The sequence below is a fragment of the Microtus oregoni genome, unplaced genomic scaffold, assembly GCF_018167655.1.
Source record: "Microtus oregoni isolate MIOR12 unplaced genomic scaffold, Mior012 000012F_ref0000307, whole genome shotgun sequence".
NCBI classification, from domain to species: Eukaryota; Metazoa; Chordata; class Mammalia; order Rodentia; family Cricetidae; genus Microtus; species Microtus oregoni.
This window is the reverse complement of record NW_024543071.1, coordinates 50,645,588-50,666,675: the sequence shown is the minus strand read 5'-3', so window position 1 is coordinate 50,666,675 and position 21,088 is coordinate 50,645,588. Positions and strand designations below refer to the sequence as shown.

General features: G+C 51.8%; 3 protein-coding genes across 4 annotated transcripts; 1 reads left to right on the top strand and 2 right to left on the bottom strand.

The window, feature by feature from the left end:
• Nucleotides 1–6,698: 6,698 nt before the first annotated feature.
• Nucleotides 6,699–9,549, bottom strand: Prdx5 (peroxiredoxin 5). Its single transcript, XM_041661143.1, has 6 exons — nucleotides 9,319–9,549; nucleotides 7,964–8,098; nucleotides 7,517–7,648; nucleotides 7,202–7,240; nucleotides 7,025–7,086; nucleotides 6,699–6,944 (listed from the first exon to the last, which is right to left on the bottom strand). The coding sequence occupies exons 1-6, from the start codon at nucleotides 9,484–9,486 to the stop codon at nucleotides 6,839–6,841; spliced, it is 642 nt and encodes a 213-aa protein (XP_041517077.1). The 5' UTR covers nucleotides 9,487–9,549; the 3' UTR covers nucleotides 6,699–6,838.
• Nucleotides 9,550–9,587: 38 nt separating this feature from the next.
• Nucleotides 9,588–10,830, top strand: Trmt112 (tRNA methyltransferase activator subunit 11-2). Of its 2 annotated transcripts, none has more exons than XM_041661145.1 (5): nucleotides 9,588–9,725; nucleotides 9,902–10,113; nucleotides 10,184–10,285; nucleotides 10,405–10,494; nucleotides 10,569–10,830. In XM_041661145.1, exons 2-5 carry the CDS (start codon nucleotides 10,036–10,038, stop codon nucleotides 10,674–10,676), a joined length of 378 nt encoding a protein of 125 aa, XP_041517079.1. In that variant the 5' UTR covers nucleotides 9,588–9,725; nucleotides 9,902–10,035; the 3' UTR covers nucleotides 10,677–10,830. The 2 variants fall into 2 exon arrangements, with proteins under 2 accessions (XP_041517079.1, XP_041517078.1); XM_041661144.1 differs by having other exon boundaries at nucleotides 9,630–9,810.
• Nucleotides 10,819–20,916, bottom strand: Esrra (estrogen related receptor alpha). The gene is made up of 7 exons (XM_041661142.1): nucleotides 20,714–20,916; nucleotides 19,176–19,512; nucleotides 13,932–14,048; nucleotides 13,671–13,799; nucleotides 12,522–12,689; nucleotides 12,161–12,430; nucleotides 10,819–11,805 (listed from the first exon to the last, which is right to left on the bottom strand). The coding sequence occupies exons 2-7, from the start codon at nucleotides 19,498–19,500 to the stop codon at nucleotides 11,546–11,548; spliced, it is 1,269 nt and encodes a 422-aa protein (XP_041517076.1). The 5' UTR covers nucleotides 19,501–19,512; nucleotides 20,714–20,916; the 3' UTR covers nucleotides 10,819–11,545.
• Between the last annotated feature and the right edge of the window lie 172 nt (nucleotides 20,917–21,088).

Sequence of the window (21,088 nt, the reverse complement as noted above, 5' to 3'; positions counted from 1 at the left end):
TGGGGAAGGTCAGATTTGAGAAACTCAACTTTCACATAAATAGAAACTTGTTTATTAAAAAACAGCATAATGGCTTCTGCCTCCAAAATGGAGTCAGGCATGTTCCTCGATTTGACTGTATTCCTGATCCTCCTACCTTCACCTTCTGATTACTGGGATTATAGAGAAAGCCCAGTGCTTTTGTTTTTCTTTTTCTAATATTTATTTTTATTTTATGTTTATGAGTGTCAGTGTGCCATAAGCATGCATGGTGCCTGCATAGTTTATAAGAGGGTGTTGGGCCGGGCGGTGGTGGCGCACGCCTTTAATCCCAGCACTTGGGAGGCAGAGGCAGGCGGATCTCTGTGAGTTCGAGGCCAGCCTGGTCTACAAGAGCTAGTTCCAGGACAGGCTCCAAAACCACAGTGAAACCCTGTCTCGAAAAACTAAAAAAAAAAAAAAAAAAGAGGGTGTTGGGTCCCCTGGAACTGGAGCTGCTGATGGTTGTGAGCTGCTATGTGGGTGCTGGGATCTGAACCAGGTCCTCCAGAAGAGCATCAAGTGCTCTTAACCACAGAACCTTCTCTCCAGGCCCCAGTTTTTAACACTAATTTCTGTTTCCTGTCTTTTTGCAATAATGCAAGGCAAGTGCTCTGTCCCCGAGCTTTATCCTCAGCCTTTCTGTGCACAGCAGAAAACTGAGACACTTACTTTAGTTTGTTGTATTATAACGAGAATCACAGGCTGGGGTGTGGATCAGCAGCAGAGTGCTTACCTAGCAAGGCCTGGCCTCCACCCCCCAGCACTGCAGAGGAACAAAGACAAAAGCTTCAGGTAGAAAGATGGGAGTGGAGCAGGGGAAGAACAGGGGGAAGAGCATGCTGCCCTTGGCACCCTGCCTTTTTGGCAATTCAGAGGATCTTGCCAACTGTCCTTCTGGGTTCTCAGGGTGGCATCTCCATGCAGGCAGGACTGAAGTTCCACACCCTCACTAAAAAGTAGTTAGACAAACAGGGTCGGAATGGGTGTGGATGCCAGCTCAGCCAGTCTGCTCAGATTCTCCAAGGCCCCATCTGCAGCACCTCCCTCCAGGGGAAGGGACAAATCCCCTCCTGAAGGATCAGGGTCTCAGGATCTATTATCAGACACGGCTAGGTCAAAGAACTATTGTTCTGTCTAGCTCAGAGATGAAGAACAGAATTTAGAGCTTCTATGAGAAGCTTTGAAAAAGATTTTAGTTTAGTTCCTATGGCTGCCTTGGGAAGGGAGTTAAAAGCCAGTGACCACGGTCAATAAACAACATATGTAGCATTGGGTAGATGGATGGATAGATATACAGACAGACACACACACAATTGCATACTCCCTAGGTGTACTTAATTTACACTGTGTCAGATAAGTGATTCGTTCCTACAATCCAGTCCATGAAAGACCGAGACAGAAGGATTTCAAGTTCCAGTGAACAAAGGAACACTACTTACTAGCTTGCTCCCTATGGCATGCTCAGTCTGCTTTCTTATACAACCAGGGACTACCAGCCCAGGGTGGCAGCCCCCAGAGTGATCTGAGTTCTCCCACATCAATCATTAATCAAGAAAACGCCCCACAGGCATGACTACAGGCCAGTCTCATGAAGATGGGTGTAGTTGGTTGCTTCTTACTCTTTTGACTTTTTTGGCTCTTTTGGGGGGCTGCCAACCACCTCCCAAATAAATCACACACAGAGGCTTATTCTTTCTCATAATTGCCCAATCTTAACTTGGCTTATTTATAGCCAGCTTTTCTTAAATTACCCCATCTACCTTTGGTCTCTGGGCTTTTTCCTTTTCTTACTTCTGTAATCTTACTCCATGGCTGGCTGTGTGGCTTGGTGGCTGGTCCCTAGCGTCCTCCTCTCCTTGTTCTCTTGTTCCTTCAATTCTCTTCCCAGATTTCTCCTCCTCTTTTATTCTCTCTGTCTACCAGCCCTGCCTATCCTTTCTCTTGCCTTACTATTGGCCATTCAGCTCTTTATTAGACCAAGCAGGTGTTTTAGACAGGTAAAGTAACACAGCTTCACAGAGTTAAACAAATGTAACATGAAGGAATGCAACACATCTTTGCAGAATTAAACAAATGTTCTACAACAGATGAATTTTTGTGTTTTTTTTTAAGTTGAGAGTCCCTCTTCCAGATAACTCTATCTTATTTCAAAATGACAAAAAAAAAAAACTAAGAAAGGCATCCATTTAGGTTTTTGGGATGTGGTAACTTGGTAACTTCTTCAGAAAACCTTAAAGGCCTTAAAGGTAATGGGATAATTTTTCTCCTATTTCCCATTTCCTCCTTTGTAGCCAGCCCTGAATGAATGAAAGAGTATTTTGACATGTGCTTGTCCATGTTGAGGTCTCTAAGATCTTGGACACATGAAAACTAGGGGCCAAGCTCAAGAGGAATGCAAAGCTCTCCTATGGAGTCCAAGCACGAATGTTTACAAATTACTGATGAGTGTGTGCAAAGACTAGCAGCTGCAGCTTCCTCCTTGCCATGTGCATAGGGGAGACCACTCACCTACAGAGCCCTCCTACTCAAACTAGGGAACTCCTCCTCAGTGTTGTACCTAATAAACACACTGAGGTTCCCTGTAGCCACAGTACTGGTAGCAGAGTCTACCTGATCCCAGCTTTGTGTATCTGTGTCTGTCCTCTCTTCACTCCTTGCTGTCCTTAGCTAACACACCAGGACCCAAGATGCACAGGGCACAGCATTTCTTTCTGTTTGCTAGAATAAAGATGTGGTATCTGGAATTCCAGCAGCCACACTGAGTTTTCAGGTAAAAACATGTTCAGATTAGCAGAGCTGTAAGATAGAGATGTGTCCCCAGTAGTCACCCAGCCACCATCGCCACCTCAGCACACCTGTGAGCTCCCAACAAAACTTGGTCTAATCCCATATCAGGTCCAAAGGAAAATCAATTCCTCAAACTCCAAAAGACAATCTAAATACCCAGACATGAGCTCAAACTGGACTATAGGAGGATTTCTGGAGGTTACATGAATGTCAGCATTCCTCAGGAACTTAAGAAAGTGGTTCACCTCATTTCACTTAGCTCTGACTAAAGGGACACTATCTCTCCTGTGGTGCCTATCAGCACTTCAGTGAATGCTGATCTCCAGGCCCCCTCAGTATCACAAGTCTCTGTCACACATTCCAAGGTCTATGCGAGCATCCTAGCCTTTCTCACCTCTTCCCCTACCTGAACTCTCTCTAGCTAATGGACTTCCCTCCCCACAGTTACTCACTCTCATTACAACCCTGCATGCTGTTTTTTCTCCCACTCTATGCTCTGCTCTGCTTCTCTGTTCTCTCTCTCTCTCTCTCTCTCTCTCTCTCTCTCTCTCTCTCTCTGGTTTATCTGTGCAACAGTCCTGGCTGTCCTGGAACTTGCTCTGTAGACCACGCTGGCCTCAAACTCATGAGATCCAACTGCCTCTGTCTGACTACTGAGTGCTGGGACTAAAGGCATGTGCCACCATCATCGGGCAAATTTTCTCTAAAATTTGCTAAAGAGCCCTTGCTAATCTCTTTTCTTTCACAGAATGCCCTGTCCATATCCAGTCTGTTGGTCATGTTTAGTCTACTTTCTCTCTTTGCCCTGGATGCTTCTAGATGCCTTTTTCATCTCTACAATAAAAAGTTTCCCCTTAACTATACCATGGAGCAGTCATGTGGTCGGTTTATACACTCTAGACCCAAAATGGTCAAGTAAAGCTGGGAGATAGGCACCCACTTACTTTGGCACCAGGTAAAAAGATACAAGTCCCAGTGGTAGCTCATGCTTGGACTACCAGACCAAAACTGGACTGCCACCAGTTCAAGGACAGCCTGGGCCAAGGTAAGAGACTCACACACACTTGAATGGGGTATAGTGTCTTTCTCTAATCCCAGCACTCAGAAGGCAGATGCAGGCAGAACTCTTGAGTTCTAGGCTAGCCTGCTATGCACAGTTACAGGCCACCCAGAGGTACACAGTGAGACTGTCTAACAATAACAAGAGGTGAGCAGGACATGGCGAGACTATACCTGTAAGGTGTTCCAACACTTGGGAGGTGAACAGAACACGTTCAAGGTTCCATGGCTATGTGTGGAGTTTGAGGACAGCCTGGACGACGTACCACAAGTACCATCCTGTGCTGGGACTCAATTTGTAAACCAGTCCAGCCTGCCTCTGTCTCCTAAGTGCTGCGACTAAAAGCATACACCACCATGTAGTGATATTATATTTGTGTTCTTTTTTATTGTTGGTTTTTTTTTTTCTGAGACAGCGTTTTTCTGTGTAGCCCTGGCTGTCCTGGGACTTGCTCTGTAGACCAGGCTGGCCTCGAACTCACGAAGATCCACCTGCCTCTGTCTCCGCATGCTGTAAACCTTTCTTAACGGCTGACCCTTAGGCTTCCTGCTCCTGCAGCAGAAAACTAGTGTACCAGTCCCTGTTCCAGGTGCAGCCTCGGGTCTCCTAAGCTCTCAGGCCCCATCCACAGGGCCTGATTAGCCTTCCTTCAGGCCTAAAGCTCAGTCTGCTGGCTCTAGAAACAGCCTTAGTGCATTCTCCTGGCAGGTATTGATCTCCTTAGGGGTCTGGAGCTGCCCTAGGACTGGCTCAGCTACTAGACATTTCACCCCAGATGCTGTGCAACCAGATCCCACAACCCCCCACAAGGCTGTCCTAAGGTGCTGGTAAACCCCCTTCTGTCAGCCTAGAAACCCAACAAGTGGTAAGAGACTGGAGAGGACACTTCTTTTTTGTTAACTATTTTATTATTATTACTATGATTGTGATTATTATTTATACAGTATTCTGCCTGCATGACAGAAGAGGGTACCAGATCTCATAGATGGTTTGTGAGCCATCAGATGGTTACTGGTTTGTGGTGGCTAGGAACTGAACTCAGGACCTCTGGAAGAACAGCCAGTGCTCTTAACCTCTGCCCACCTCCACAGCCCTGAGAGAACACTTCTTCAGAGGCCTTGTGAGAAATGGAAGTTGGCATTTGTGAGGGCCTGCCAAGGCGGATGAGGCTGCAGGGTGGAACAGGAGGCACAGCTCCGGGACACTGCTCTGCCTCAGTCCACGCCCTGTACAGAAGCCCTGTTCCGTGGCTCCTTCATTATCTTTAAAGATCTGGGAAGGGACAAGTCTGCACTGTGCTTGTCAGGGTCACTGTGACCCAAGTGTCACAGAGGACAGAGAACTGGCCGGTGACATATGGGGTGGTGAGGAGGGGGAGAGACTCTCAGGAGCAAGGATGGGTGCACTGGCCACTCAGATAGCTGAGGAGTGGGTCCCCTTAGTAGGAGAGTCCAGACACCACCTAGCCCCCTACCCGGAGAGCCCATGGCCTCACCCAGCCCCGTGCCCTCCCCCTGGCATCCCATAACAAATTTTTCGACACCTGTCTTCTGTCTCCCAGCTCCACAGTCTCAGATTTAACTTGGACCTGTGCTCTGGACAAGTCCTGTGGTGATGGCTGAGATGTTGCTTACCTCTCTCAAAGCCCTGAACTCCTGATTTCCAGATGGCCTCAGCCAAGCAGCCCCGATACCCAAACTGCCCAATCCTGCTATAACCGAGGCCAATACTACCTTTCCAGACTAACCCTCTGAATTAACTTCTCTGCCATTCCCATCTCGAGGTTCCTTTGAGCAACAGGGTGTCTTCCACCCTGCCTGGCCTCAGTGTTTGGCTGCTGCAGAGCTGCTTTGGTCTTGAGTGCTGTATAGTGTTGTGGAATATTTGTTTAACCAGGCAAAGATGTGTTAACACTTCTTGCTTGCGCTGCATTTGTTTAACTATGTAAAAATGTGTTGCATTTGTGTTAATTAAATAACATTAACCTGGGCTCAGAGAGTGGGATTAGCAACTAGTTGACAGGAAGTAGCAGAGGAGAGGAGGGAGGAAAGGGGGGGGATGCCTGGGGCCAACCAGCCAGGCAACCACCAATTAGCTGGACACGGAGTAGGACCTACAGAATGAAAGAAAGGTAAAAAGCCCTAAGGAGAAACAAAGATGAAAACCAGGTTCATTTAAGTTATGAGAACTAGTGGGACAAGCATAAACTAAGGCCAAGCTTTCATAACTAATATTAAGTCTCCGTGTCTTTATTTGGGAGCTGGCTGTGGTCCACGAGAAAGCCTGCTACAGTACAGGACTGGTACCCCTCACTACAGCTACACAGACTGGTCAGATACTTTGTAAGCAGCTACCTCCTAAACACAGTGAAGGCTTCCCAGCCATCCCCTGCTCCCCTGAACACGGATTCTAAAGGCCAGGAGTAGGGTCTGCCTCTCCTGAGGCCCCAGGCCCTACTAGTGTCCCTGACTTTTGGTGCCTCATCCCTGCTCACCCCTGGCCACACCTCTCCCTCAGGTAGTTTCCTGTACTGCCTGGGGCTGGTACTGTGTGCTCTTATGACGCCTGGTCGGTACCTGAGATGCTCCTGTCCAGTGTTTTAAGAGTAAATGGAATTGGTCAGCTCCTAGACCAAGCACCAGCTGTCTCAGGATGCACCAAGCAGAGCCAATTCTGGCTTCCTCTCAGCTTTCAGCTTGTTAGAGGATGCTTCCGGAAACCTGCCCTCGCTGTTCTCCACTTTCTCCCATGAACCCCTGCCATTGACCTCGGCTCCAACTGGAGCTACACCAAGAGCAAGGGCAAAACAGACAATTCCATGGCAAAGGCAAAGACGAAAACCAAACTGTTTATTGCAGAAATATGGTCAAGGTTCCATTTAAGGGGCCCCAGGTGAGGAGGGGCTGGACCTCTTGGCCCAAAGCTGGGCAGGAAAGATAGAGCAACAGAGGACCTCCATCTGGCCGGGTCTCAGAGCTGGGAGAGGATGCTGGAGGCCAGGCTGCAGGTGAGGCCTGTGCCATCCGGCTCTACATTCAGCGCCTTCACTACGCCATTGTCTACCACCATGGAAAACCTGTGGAAAAGAGGCACAGCTGCAGAGGCCGAGCCAGCCTTTAGGACCCCTAGTGCCAACGGCGAGGATTTCCACTTTACCTCTTCAGCCGGCGGTTCCCAAAGAGAGACACCAAAGAATCACCTAGTAATAAATCTGTCTCCTAGAAGACAGGCAGAGATGGGTGTCAAGAGCCCCCAAACAGGTCAGAAACTGCTCCCCACATAACACGTCCCTCCAGGATCAACTGCAGGCTGAGGGAAGGGTGGCGCACTCACCTTCCCAAAGGCCCCAGTTGGGTCAGCCAGGAGCCGAACCTGAGGGGCAGAGAGTAAATGTCACGAAGAAACCTCCAGTGCCAGTGATGGTTCAGTGAGCAAAGGCGCTTGCTGCCAAGCCTGACAACCTGAGTTCATTCCCCAAGACCCCAAAAGGCAGGAGGAGAGAACCAAATCTCACAAGTTATCCTCCGGCCTCCACTTGTATACCATGGCATGAGGACCCATCCAACACATAAAGTAAGAAACCAAAAGTAATAGAAAACAAGGAATCCTACCTGGGTCTGACCCCTCAGACAGAACCTCATACCTCACCTTGCCTGTCGCCTGGTGGGCTCGACCCCACTCTTCTGTCACAAAGACGTCATTAACAGTCAGACATGCCAGCACCTGCACTCCCTTGGCCTTCAGAGCCTCAGCTTGCTCCACAAACCCAGGCAGGTGGGTCTAAGAGGAAACCAAAGGGTCAAAAGACAGCAAAAGAGCAGGCGTTCCCGAGCCTGCTCTTTAGCTCCCAGTCTCTGGTATCTCTCTGATCAGGCTAAGGAACCCAGAGTAAAATGTGTGCCTTTTCCTTTCGCCTTGGCTACGAGGAAGCTTGAACCTAAGGATCTGTGGTCAAAAACATAAAATTCCCATGGGCAAAACTTCTGTCTCATTAGCACAATCTTTCAGTGCTCCCACGAGCAGGATCAGGCAGAGGTCTTAGATTTAACTCGGGTCCTTTTCTCCCACACGCCTGATTCTGGAAAGAAGCCTCACCTTAGAACAGCCAGGGGTGAAGGCCCCAGGAACTCCGAACAGCACACCTTTCTTGCCCTTGAACAGCTCTGCCAGGTTCACCTTCTTCCCAGGCTCCCCCTCAAATACCTCCACGGAGGGGATGGCATCTCCCACCTGCAGACAAGGGCTCCAGGGTAAAAGGGGGTTAAAAAAGGCCTAGGAAACCACATCTAGGCAGACACAGATCTTCATGGAGCCGGTGCTGACACCCAGCAGAGAAAGTGCACCTGCCAGTTTCCAGGGTTCCACCCCTGTCTTCTGCATCTCCTGCTTGCCTCACATCTTCCAAGCTTCAAGGAAGCCTGGTTTTTGTTTCAGGCCAGCTGGTGGCCACAGAGAAAGGGAGAGGCCTCCACTAGTGTTGCAATGCTGTGTAAACAAGCTACCCAAGACGGACAGAGAGGAGCACCCAGTCTGGGGTTGAGAAAGCACCTGGCAACAGGGAGGAAGAAAATCCTGTCCACACAATGGAAAGCCAGGGAAGATGCTCAAGGCAAAGTGTTCAGGACACGGGCTCTCAGGGTAGGCTGAGGTCAGCAGGTCAAGCGCTTGCCACCAAGCCTAACCACCTGAGTTTAGCCCCATAACCACAAGGGAGAGAGACAGAACTGACTCCTGAGAAAGCTGTCCTCTCACCTCCACATGCACACGTGTGTTCCCAAATATACACACTAAACATGTATTAAAGAGTGCTTTTAAGAAAGTAAAGGGCCTTTAATCCCAACACTACAGAGGCAGAGGCACGCAGATCTTTTAAGAGTCTGAGGTCAGTCTGGTATACACACCAAGTTCCAGGCCAGCCAGGACTACACAGTGAGAATGTTTTCGGTTGTTTTCGTTTTTTTCTTTAAAAAAAAGGGGGGGGGGGAATAAAGTCCAAGAACAGGAGGGGGTAGGTTCAAGAAGCTTCCAGAATTCCAGAAAGACCAAATAGAAGGCGAAACATTCACAGAGGGGAGACAGCAATGGGAAAAACAGACCCCAGGTATCCAAGGGACCCCAGCTCTTTCAAAACATGCGGTGAAGTGTCATCTAGTACTATCACAAAAGGGCTGGGGCTTTGGAGAGGGTTATAAGGGATTTGAAAAGCGGCAAGGGAGATATTTTAAGAATGGAAAATGACAGCATCCAGTTGCTTGAAAATAGGGGGGACCTGTCCCCGAACTTCACACCGTTAATTTAACAGGGAGGCTCAAGTCCCGGACTGAAGGACAGCGATGGGGTCTTGCAGAATGCATGACAGGAAGAAAGCTTCAAAGGAGGACAGCCGGAGAACCCGCGTGGAGCCCAAAGAGCCGCGACAGGGTGAACCCAGGAGAGCTAGGACCGGTCACCTTGATCGGGGCCATAGCCACCGCGGCGCTGCTGAAGCTGCGGGCCCCGTTACGCTTCCACCCTGCTGCTTCCCGGCTTGCTCTGCCGGCCTCGCACGTCCAGTTGGCCGCTGCACGGAGAACCGAACCGGCTCTGCCGCCCAGATCGTGTATCCCTGACTGCAACATACCCGCCCAGTTGTCGCAGCCCCCCACCCGTCGCTAGGTCTGCCCACCGGAGGCGGGTGCCGAGTCCGCTCCGCCCACGCCAGCTCGTCACCTCTATCACGCGGAGTTATAGGGGCTGAGCCGTGACGCATTATGACGCGGCGGGGCATGCAGGGGTCGCGCTTCTTGTTTGCACGCAGAAAGAGGTGACCAGTTTACCGATGCAAGTTCCTGACCTTGAACCGCAAACAGGGGTCGAGGTACAATCTGGCTAAGCCTCAAATGTGCTTGTTTTATACACATCGAGAGCCGCGCACGGCACCTGTTTTGCAAGTGATTTGCATTGTACGTGCCATTCACAGCAAGGAGGTCTCCCTGAGAAGCGCTTCCGGTATCAGGACTTGATCCAACTCAAGTCTTTCCTATCCCTTTGCAGCTGCAAAACCCCAGAAATTCCAGCAAGTTCACCACTTCCGGTCCGGCGGGTTGTTCTACGGCTTCAACAACGGAAGTGGCATAAGAAGTGAGGGCTCCTTCCGGTTCCGGCCTCGCGAACTCCAGTGTGGCAACATGAAACTGCTCACCCACAATCTCCTGAGCTCGCATGTGCGGGGCGTGGGCACGCGTGGCTTCCCGCTGCGGCTGCAGGTACTTGCATAAGTCTGTCGCCCTTGTAGCTCAAGATAGAGACGCCGGGCTAAACCTTTCCTCCTCGCAGGCCACCGAGGTCCGCATCAACCCCGTGGAGTTCAACCCCGACTTCGTAGCGCGGATGATCCCTAAAGTGGAGTGGGCGGCGCTTGTGCAGGCGGCAAACACAGTGAGGATCCCGCCCTTAATGACAACCCGGGAGCGGGTCGGGCTCTCAGGGGCCCTGACCCCAGCCAGGGCAGAGTGGAGTTTGTATGCCCGGTGATCACGTGAGCCTCTCTTCCACAGTTAAACCTGACCGAAGTACCCAAAGAGCCTACTGAAGGTTATGAACAAGACGAGACGTTTTTGAGGAAGATGCACCACGTGTTGCTTGAGGTGAGAGTCCTGTCACCTGCCTAGCTGTCCTACACGGGGCTCCCGGTACTCAGCTTTGCCCTGCTCTCCCACAGGTTGATGTGCTAGAGGGCACCCTGCAATGCCCAGAATCTGGCCGTCTTTTCCCCATCAGCCGCGGGATCCCCAATATGCTGCTGAATGACGAGGAGACTGAGACGTAAACTTGTTAGCCACCACTTTGGCATGTTGTGATGTGTCAGTTGTATAGCCTGTTAAATAGGTGTGTGACCCCGATCTCCCCCCAGTGACTCAACAACCACCATGTACTTGAGCTCCATAGTATATTTTTTTCTCATTAAAGGTTCAAAACCAAAAGCGGTTTCTCTTTGCAGCAAATATACATTAAAATAGAGTCTCTGTACAGCCAAGGGCTCTGGGCCCTGGCTTGCCCCATGGCCCTGCGCCTCCCTGGCCAAACCCAAAAATAAATATAGTGTTATTGCTCTGCAGGGCATAGAGGCAGTGCTGTCCCCCACCCCTCGAGGTGGGAGCTGATGGGGGGCCCTGGTCACCCCAGGGGTCCAGGGGCTGGAGCCTGCTTGGAGTTATTGCTTCAAGGGGGGGCACTAATGCCCAATGCAAATGAGGAGAGGAGCGAAGGGAACAGGGGCCTTTGCTTTCCAAGCCCCCCTCTGCTCTGGAGAGGGGTTCGGATTAAGCAGCAGCAAAAGCATCGCCCACTGGGAGACTGTGGCCTCCATCCCCTTCCCTCCCTGAGATCAGTTTCTGCCTCCCACACATCCCCTGCAGCCCCCTATGGCTTCCGCAAGGCCCCCTACACTCTTGGGGGCACATTATGGCTTGCAAGGGGCAGCACTGTGCCCACACCTGGGCATTCACTTTCCTGGCTTCTGACACCCCCCAGAGGGGGGAGGGGAGGGCATGAAGCCTGCTCCCAGGGGCGGATGGCATTGCCCTGGCCCTGCCAGCAGGCTGTGGCACTGCCCAGACTCCAGCTTTGCCCCCTTGGGGCTAACACCCCATGCTGGGCAGATCCTGCCAGTCACCCCACCCTGTCCCACCCCTTGCCTCAGTCCATCATGGCCTCAAGCATTTCCAAAAACAGCTTGTGCATGGGCACTTTGCCCTCCAGCTTCACCCCATAGAAATGGGCCAGGACTTTGCCTGCTGTCTGGCGGAGCAGTGGCAGCGTGAGCAGCAGCCTGCCTGCCCGCCTCCGCTCAGCACCCCCTCCAGGGCCAGCCCGGCCAGCTTCATACTCCAGCAGGGCCTCGTGCAGGGCTTCCCGCAGCTGCTCCACAGCCTCAGCGTCTTCAATATGCACAGAGTCTGAGGAGACAGAAGAACCGCTGGTTGAGGTAACTGTGGAAAGGGCAGGATTCACTTGTCTGGGCACTGCTGGACGGGGCACAATCCACTCACTGCTCTGCCTGTGAGCCAGGGCCCACCCTTTCTCACCTGTGGCCACCTCTTGTCCTCCACACCTTCCCCTCCACTACTTCCTTGTCAGCACAGCACTAGGGCTCAGAATCCTGTGTACAATTCAGGACCTTGGCTTACTTGGTGATTTTCAGTAATTAAGCCTCAATTGTCCTTATCTATAAAAAGGGACTGTGTCACCACCATTGACAATTTGAGGGCTTTATGGGGGACGGACCTGTGTGTGCCTTCCCTAGATACTCACCAGAATTGGCAAGGGCCAGAGCCTTCAACAGTACATACTCCTCCCGCTCCAGCCGCAGGGCTTGCAGTCGCCGTACCAGCTGCAGTAGGGCTGCCCCCAGATCCCCCAGACCAGCTGCCCGGGCCCCCTCTTCATCCAGGACCAGGTCCTCAGCAAATGCCAGCTCATCCTGCAGTGGTAGTGAGCGCTGGGCCACACCTAGCACCAGCACCTCCATCCACACACTCTGGAGTACTGACATCTGGTCAGACAGTGACAGCGAGGAGAAGCCTGGAGGGCGGCGGGAAGAGGACCAGTCAAGAATGCAGCAGTAAGAAGTGGCCTACCTGCTCAGAGATGCCCTGACCACCAAGCCCTTTACCTGGGATGCTCTTGGCCCAGCTGATGGTGACCACTATCTCTCGATCAAAAAGGTCGCAGAGTGTGGCCACGGCAGGGAGGTGTCCGTCAGGGCTGGCTGGATCAGGCATGGCATACAGCTTCTCAGGCTCAACCACCAGCAGATGAGACACCAGAGCATTCACTGGGGCTACAGCGACAGGTGCAGGACTAGAGTCATGAACACAGATCTAGCGGATCTCTGCAGTCCCTCAGAGCCAAGCATCTCCCAGACATTCCTCTCCCGCCTTCCTTGAGAGCACTGGTAAACCTGAAAACACAGCTCACTTCCCCAGAGAAAGGTGAGCCCTTTTCCCGGGGCTTGGGTATAGCTTGCATACAACCCTAGTCTAACATTTAGTAGGTCCTGGTTCCCCTACCAACTTTTAAAAAAAGAAACCATGTGCTGATTTGTTTTTCTGTCATAGATAGATTAGATAGATAGATAGATAGATAGATCGAGATCCTATCTGGGAAGAGGGAATCTTAATTGAGATAATGCCTGTTTCAGCTCCTGCCTTGAGTCCCTACCCTGATTTCCCCCAGTGATGGAGTGTGGCCCCAGAGTTGTAAGATAAAATAAACCCTTTCCTCCCCAAGTTGTTTTTGGTGTTTTGTCACTGCAATAGAAACCTTCCTACTTGGGCATCTGACCTGTGAAGTAGTTTATTGTCCTTGAATGTAGCCACCTATGATCCCAAACTCCCAATCCTGGTTTGCCTCCTGAGTGCTGGGCTTAAAGTCATGCGGTGCTAAGGACCAAACCCAGGGCTTCACGCATGCTAGACAAGCACTCTAATGATATTTTCTTTCTTTTTTTAATATTTATTTATTAAGTATACAATATTCTGTCTGCATATATGCCTGCAGGCCAGAAGAGGGCACCAGATCTCATTACAGATGGTTGTGAGCCACCCTGTGGTTGCTGGGAATTGAACTCAGGACCTTTGGAAGAGCAGGCAATGCTCTTAACCCCTGAGCCATCTCGCCAGCCCTCTACTGATATTTTCATAATTATTTTTTGGGAAGAAATGAGAGAAGGTAAGACCAGGGTCCTAGGGCATGTAAAGAAATCAAACAGACCTCTCCAGTGGCTGTCCCCTGCCCAATGCTTAGGAACCCAGGCTCTCACCTGTCTTCCGGGGGCCCCCAGCTACTGCCAGAGGACCGGCAGGGAAAGGGCCTGGAAAGGGCAACGGGTCCACCTCTGGCCGCCGCTTGTACTTCTGTCGCCCACCTCGGACGCGGTCCAGACGTACACCTTGAATTGTAAGACCAGACTGTGTCCTAAAACAGCTGCCCCACAGAGCCCTACTCCTCTCACCTCCTCCCCAGGCTTCCACCCAACCCACAGGACCACCCCCATCTCACACAGGCACTGCCCAGCGCTCACCCTCCTTGAGCATGCCCACCCGCAGGCACTTGGTGAAGCGGCAAGCCTGACAGGCCTTGCGTCTCCGCTTGGTGATCTCACACTCATTGGAGGCCGGACAGCTGTACTCGATGCTCCCTGCCAGGAAGAGGCAGGGCTCCAGTGGCAGCCTCCCAGAGCCCAGAGGGGCCCCCGATGACAGGAGAGCCCTGACTCACCCCGAGCAAGCACCAGTCTGGGAGTATGGGGAGGAAAGGGAGAGCAGGATGCCATGAGCAGGGCAGGGAGGGGACAGCCACTGCACTGGGGAAACCCTGCTTGGATGAGGCCAGGCCCTGGAAGTCAAGCTGCATATTCGCCCTAAAACCATACTGCTGGCCTACACTGTCCTCATCTGCTGTCCAGGGCCACAGCAACCTCCCAGATAAATCCAAGGCTCCACTGAATCCTCGCCTCCCTTGCCTCAAGCATAGCTTTCTACTCCTAGAAATCCTCCAGTGCTATCTTCCTCTCTGCTAGGACAGGCTCTCCTGGTCCTCCTACCCACTGGCGGCTCTACGGTTTCTGTAAAGTGAACTGATCAGCCCTTGAGGCTGTCCTACCTCGTTCTCCCTATCTCCCAGACTTTCAGCTTGAACAGCATTGTGCTCTAGACATACAGCAGCCCCAGGACACCCCAAGCTCTCCAATCCCCTACCTCTCCTGCCAAGTCTGCAACCACCTTCCATTGCTCCAGAAACCTAAGTAGCATCTTCCCTTCTCTCAACCACAACCCAAGCCACTGGCAGTGTGGGAGTGTCACCTTCTCACCCACCAGAACCCAGCTCTGCCGACAGCCTCCATCTTGTCCATCACTGTTGTGGCTCACTGGCCTCCTGCTGTCTGTTCTCCACTTAGCAGCCTGAGGGATCCTGCCCCTGTCCTCTCATCAAATGCCCCAGTCAGTTCTCTTAAGTATAAGCCCAGGTGAAACAGTGTCCTACAGGTTCTCACAGCCAAGCTTCATCACTTATAATCCTGTTCTGCAATGCAGGCTCTGCAGACAGAGCCAGCCTCGGGGCATTCTGTTCCTTGCCTGGGGCTCTAGTCCTGGCAACCAGGCATGCTCCCTTACCTCCTATCACCTTGGAGAGGCCTTTCCTGAGCAACCCAAGACAAATCCCTACATTTGCTTGCAGAAACTCTTGAGTCTTATCATCTGATACAGAACACGTGTGTTCAGTTATCCTGTGGCTTTCAGCTCTTGTTTTGCTTTTTTGAGATGGTTTCATACCATGGTCCAGGCTAGTCTTGCAACAATCCTCCTGCCTCAGTCTCATGGGCATAAGCCACACCATACCTGGTTGATTTGGTTTTAGTTTTTGAGATTTGTGTGTGGTTGCATGTAAGGTGTCTCCATCAATGGTTCTCAATCTTTTTTGATTCTGAGACAGGGTCTCACTGTGCAGTCCTTGTTGGCCTTAAATTCACTATATAGACAAGGCAGGCCTCAAACTCTGCCTCCTGAGCACTGGGATAAAGCTGTGCCTAATATGACTGACTTCTCCAACATATATATGTTTTTTTCAAGACATGGTTTCTCTGTCTAACAGCCCTAGCTGTCCTGGAATTAGTTCTGTAAACCAGGCTGACCTCAAACTCAGAGATCCAGCTGCCTCTGCATTCTGAGTGCTGGGATTAAAGGCCTGTGCCACCACTTCCTGGCTTCACCTTATATTTTGAAACAAGGTCTCTTATTGAACCTAGAGTTCACCAACTCAACAACAGTATCCCAAATCCTCCTGCCACTGTCTCTCAACATCTGACTTTTATGTGAATACCAAGCATCTAACTCAGATACTCTTGCTTGGGCAGAAACATATGACCAAATGTGCCATCTCCTCAGCTCCCACTTTTGAGCTTTTTTGAACAAAGTCAGATGTAGCCCAATCTGGCCTCTTAACTATGAAGTGGAGGATAACTTTGAACCTTGATCCTACTGCCTCCTCTTCTAAATGCTAAAATCACAGGAATGTGCCACCACACCAGGGAAGAAGACACTGGCTTGCTCTATAGCCCCTATGTACTCCATATGTAGCCCAGGTTTGCCTTGAACTCACAATCCTCTTAACTCAGCCTCCCGAATGCTGGGATTAGACGAATGCCAGTGTGAACACCTTAACCTATATGTTCACTCTTATCCCATCTACTGTCAGCCCGTTTCCCAAGGCTAGTCACAAGACCTGACGTGTAGTGGGTACCAGTGGCCCCTCAGCCTCACAGCTGTTCAACGAACAAATCACAAATCACACAAGCAGCCAGCAGGCCTTCCATGCTTCTCTCCTCCTCCACCCAGCAGGGCTGCTATACTCAGTTCAAGACACCTCCTCAGGGAAGCCCTTGGCCCTACTCCTTGCCTTCCAGCACATGCTACAAAACAAAGAGGACAGTTCTGACAATCAGGTTCCCCTGGCCATCCTCAGTCTCAGCCGTGTCTGGAACACAGGCCGGGGTGGTAAAGAGCAAAGGACAGTCTGAGTGCTGCACACACGCCTGTATTCCAATACTTTGCAGGCAAAAGGTAGAGAATCTCTAGATGGAAGCCATCCTGGGCTACACAGCAAAACTCTGCTTAAAAACGAGAACTAAGCAAAGGATGTGGGGACTTATCATTTGTGGTTTATTTATATGCTTATTTTGAGACTGGGACTCTCTCTATAGGTCTGGCTGTCCTGGAACTCCCTCTATAGATCAGGCTGGCCTTGAACTTAGAGATCTGCCTGCCTCTGCCTCCCAAGGGCTAGGATTAAAGGCGTGCGCCACCACTGCGCGACTGCAGTTGTATTTCTTATTTCTAAAATTTGTGAGCCTTGAGTTTTCCTAACTGCGAAGTTAGCATGATTAAAAACAACATACACTTGAGGCTGGAGTGTAGCTCACTGGGGCCGTGCATGCTCAGCATTCACAAGGCCCTGAATTCTCTTACTAGCAACCTCTCTCACCTCATCCCCCCAAAATCATACTGCAAGAGGAAGGCTGGAAAAAAAAAAAATGAATGGAGCTGGGTGTGATGGCACAGGCCTTTAATCCCGGCAATCAAAAGGCAGAGGCAGTCAGATCTCTTTGAGTCCCAGGCCAGCCTGGTTTACAGAGTGAGTTCCTGTATGGACAGCAAGAGCAATACAGTGAGAACCTATCTCCATTAAAAAAAAAAATAAAGAAAGAAAGAAAGAAAAAGAAAATGAATGAAGGTAATTACAGCAATTAGGTCTGGCCCACAGTATAGGGAGGCATATGTCAGGCACCTGGCTCTGTCCAGCAAGGAGCAGTTTTAGGCCAGTGCACTTCAACCAAGTCAAGACTCATTGGAAGCAGGCATGTAGCACATTAATTCCTTCAGTCACAATATTCTGGAGGCAGAGGCAGGCAGATCTCTGTAAATGTAAGACTGCCCTGATCTGTGGGGTGAGCGGCAGGCCAGCCAGGATTGCACAATGAGACTCTGTCTTAAAACAACAACAAAGCTCCACAACACACCTCACTGGAATGTCACTATCAGTGGTCCGAAGTCCAGTTACCAGTGCTCAGCTCTGGGCCTGCATCAACACCAGGGCTGTCATTTTCTACTGGAGAGATCTGAGCAGCCACAAAGCCTCCCTGTGCTTCGGCTCTTAACCCTGACCATTTCTCATGCGGTTGCACAAGGGGCTGAGATCCTGAAAGTAAAAGGGGACAGTACCTATCACAGGATAAGCACTCAAGAAAAAGTGTTCAAAAACCATTTGAGGGGTGGCAAGATGACTCAGAAGGTATAGGCACTTGATGCCAAACCTGATGACCTGAGTTCAATGCCCAGGCCCTAGATGGCAGAAGTCAAGAACTGACTCTCACAAGTTATCCTCTGACCTCTACACATATACAATGGCTATAAGTGCATACACACGCGCACAAACAAAATAAATACATACTGGGGCTGGAGAGATGGCTCAACGGTTAAGAGCACTGGTGCTCTTCCAGAGGACCCAGGTTCAATTCCCAGCACCCACATGGCAGCTCACAACTGCCTGTAGCTTCAGCTCCCTGGAAGCTGACATCTTTACACCAATGCACATAAAATAAAGTAAAAACCAATTATTTAAATAAATAAATAACTACTAAGAATTTTTAAAAAATTACTTGCAGTGGGGTTTGCCTATAATGACAGCACTCCTGGGAGGCTGAGGCAAAAGGATGGAGAGTTCTAGGCCAACTACATAAAAAGTTAATGCCTCAATGTTTTTGTTTTTTGAGACTGGGTTTCTCTGTGTAACGTACTGGCTGTCTGGAACTCACTTTGTAGACCAGGCTGGCCTCGAACTCACTGAGATCTGCCTGCCCCTGCCTCCCAAGGGCCCGGATTAAAAGCCTGGGCCACCACTGCTCAGCTAAAAAAAAAAAAAAATCTTTTTTTTTTTTTTTTTTGGATTTTCGAGACAGGGTTTCTCCGTAGCTTTTGGTTCCTGTCCTGGAACTAGCTCTTGTAGACCAGGCTGGCCTCGAACTCACAGAGATCCGCCTGCCTCTGCCTCCCAGTGCTGGGATTAAAGGCATGCGCCACCACCGCCTGGCATCAGTTACCCTTAAAAGAAGGAATTCTGGGACGTGGTAGAGATAAGTAGGCAACTACTAGAGGCAAAAAGAAAGCCAGGAGCACGCCTTTAATCCCAGCACAGGGCAGATGGCTGTTCAAGGCCAGCCTAGTTGGGGACAGCCAGGGTTGCAACACAGAGAATCTGATTGGGGTTGGGAGGCAGGAGCAAAAATTCTATGGCAGGTAGACACCTGCATCCTGGCTTATGCCCATTCCAATCCAATGACCTATGCTAGTGGCTTTTCTTTCTTTTTTCTTTTCACATAGTCCTAGTTGGCCTTCAACTTATTATATAGTTAATGATGACCTTGAATTTCTGATTCTCCTAGTTCTGAGATTCTAGGTATGCAACACCACACCTGGTTATACAGTGCAGGACAGAACCTGGAGCCTCCAGCAAGCTAAGGCAAGCTGCTCCACTAACTTAGCTACGTCCTCAGCCAACACACCTCTTAAAAAAACAAACACAAACACAAACAAAAACAACTTCCCTGGGAAGTACAAGAAAATTCAAACTCTAGACTGCCAACCCCTAGCAGCATGAGACAGGCTCAGAGCCTCCCGCGTGCATCTCTATACCAGCACTGTTGGAAGATTCCAGGCCCAAAGGCTATTGGGCAAAGGACACAGAAAGAGGATGAGGGGTAGGGGCTCACCCTGAATGGTCCTCTTGAAGAAGGCTTTGCAGGCCTCACACGATGCCACACCATAGTGGTAGCCGGAGGCCACATCCCCACAGACCAGGCAGAGGCGTTTGGGCAGAGAGCTGAGCACTAGCTTCCCACTGCCCTGCTCACCAGACCCTGCACCCTCCCCGTCCTCCTCCTCCTTGTGCCCTGGAAGGCAGCGGGTTGGAGCTGGTCCCGGGGCCAGGGTCACAGGGGGTTCAGTCTCAGTCTCTGAGGAACCCTTTGGACTGTCAGGGCTGGCTGGCTCTGCCTTGATGTAGAGAGGCTCGATGCCCACCACCTGGCTGGACATGATGCTGGTCACCTGCAGGGAAAGACCATCAGGGTCACAGTGAGGCACTCTGCCACATGGGTTGGGCAACACTGGGCCTAGGCCAAGCTTCCAGGCTCAGCCAAGGAGAGGGAGGAGGCAGAGTCCAAGGAAGGGCTGCCCATGAAGAGGGCCCCCAGCTGTCACCATGGGAACAGAGTCTCCAGAGCCTCTGGGGCCAGTTAACTGACAGCAGGTCCTCCTCTTGGGAACCAGGGAGAGGCTTGGCAAGTTTAACTCCCACCCAAGCCAGGAAGCAGGCTAATCTCAACCTGCAGGCAACTCTCAACCCCCAAACGTAATACCTCTCCCGAGTTTTCTCCAGATGCTGGGAGGGCTCCATTTAGGCACTGAGTATTCAAGAGCACTCTTAGGAACACGGCGGAGGGGAGGGGGTGTTTAGCCACTCTCTCAGGAGTTTCCACCTGTCCACACATGCTCACTGTCTCCTGAGGATCTTCACTCACACATGGCCTTTAACCAGTCCCAGTTCTCACACACTCCCAGTAAAAGGGCACACTCAATAAGCAAGCTCACACTCAAGTCTTATGATCACACTCTCTCTCCAGACTCTTGTAAGAGAACCTCTCACCTCTGACACGCCACCCCCTCTTGCCTTAGCAAGCCCAGTCCAGCCACGCCGTGTAGGGCGCGGCTCCACCTCTTTTGCACCCCAGGCCTGCACGGTTCATTCTTACACTCCAGCTGCCGCAGAGCCCACCACCTCCTGCGACCTCCCGGGGCGCCCCCCACCCCGGCGCCCCAACCTGCGCACACCTATGGGAAGTTGCCTGAAGTTACTTGTGTCCCCCCTCCCCCACTACCCGCGGGGGACTTCTATCAGGTTATCAGGAAGTAAGAAGAGGCGACGAGGAAGAAGTTCTCCCCCGCGCTGCGATGACCTATGACCCAGAGAGGAAGGTGGCCCAAAGCCCCTGCAGGCGCCCCCACGTGGCCTCTAGGGCCCCTTTCAACCCCAGTCCACCCCGAGGGTTCCTGCAAAGCTCAAGGGTCGAGCTCAACGCTGCCCGGAGGCTCTCTCCGAGGCCCAAGAATAACCCGGGGCCAAGACCCGTCCTGACCCGCCAGCCGCACCGGCGCGACCCCGCCTGCAACCCGCCCCCCGCCCGCGCTCGCACATGGCCCCCGCCGCGCCCGCCCACCCCCGCGGCCGCGCTCCCCTCCGCCCCCGGACCTGGGGCTCCGACAGGGCTGGCGGGCAGGCATGGGGGCCGAGAGGCCCGGAACGCCGGGATGAGCAGGGGCCGCCTCCTCCGGCCGCGCCGCCCTGCCGCTCTGCGTCCCCCCTCACTCGGCGGCGCCGCTGACTGCTTGTAGGACACAAAAGGACATCGCGGCCGCTTCCTACTCTGCTTCCTCCAGCTGACAGCGGAGGCGGGGTCGGCCCTGCGCATGCAAATCAGGGGGCCGGGCCAGGTGCTTTATGCTAATCATCCGGAGGGAGCGGGCGGCGCCTGCGTACCCGGAGGCCAGTGGGCGGGCTTTAGCGAAGCGTACGCGTGCGTGGCCGCCCCGGGGGCGGGGCCGGAGCCTAGGCAGGAGCAAGGAC

Bases quoted from the DNA above. Each gene is read 5' to 3' on its own strand.
- Prdx5 (XM_041661143.1), bottom strand. From the start codon at position 9,486: ATGTTGCAGTCAGGGATACACGATCTGGGCGGCAGAGCCGGTTCGGTT. The intron at 8,099-9,318 runs GTGACCGGTCCT...CCTTGTCTGCAG, and splicing joins TGGCTATGGCCCCGATCAAG to GTGGGAGATGCCATCCCCTC. The intron at 7,649-7,963 runs GTGAGGCTTCTT...GTTTCCTCTTAG, and splicing joins TCACCCCTGGCTGTTCTAAG to ACCCACCTGCCTGGGTTTGT.
- Esrra (XM_041661142.1), bottom strand. From the start codon at position 19,500: ATGTCCAGCCAGGTGGTGGGCATCGAGCCTCTCTACATCAAGGCAGAG. The intron at 13,800-13,931 runs GTGAGCGCTGGG...TTACAATTCAAG, and splicing joins GGTGGGCATGCTCAAGGAGG to GTGTACGTCTGGACCGCGTC. The intron at 12,431-12,521 runs GTAAAGGGCTTG...GCCGCCCTCCAG, and splicing joins CTGGGCCAAGAGCATCCCAG to GCTTCTCCTCGCTGTCACTG.
- Trmt112 (XM_041661145.1), top strand. From the start codon at position 10,036: ATGAAACTGCTCACCCACAATCTCCTGAGCTCGCATGTGCGGGGCGTG. The intron at 10,286-10,404 runs GTGAGGATCCCG...TCTCTTCCACAG, and splicing joins TTGTGCAGGCGGCAAACACA to TTAAACCTGACCGAAGTACC. The intron at 10,495-10,568 runs GTGAGAGTCCTG...GCTCTCCCACAG, and splicing joins TGCACCACGTGTTGCTTGAG to GTTGATGTGCTAGAGGGCAC.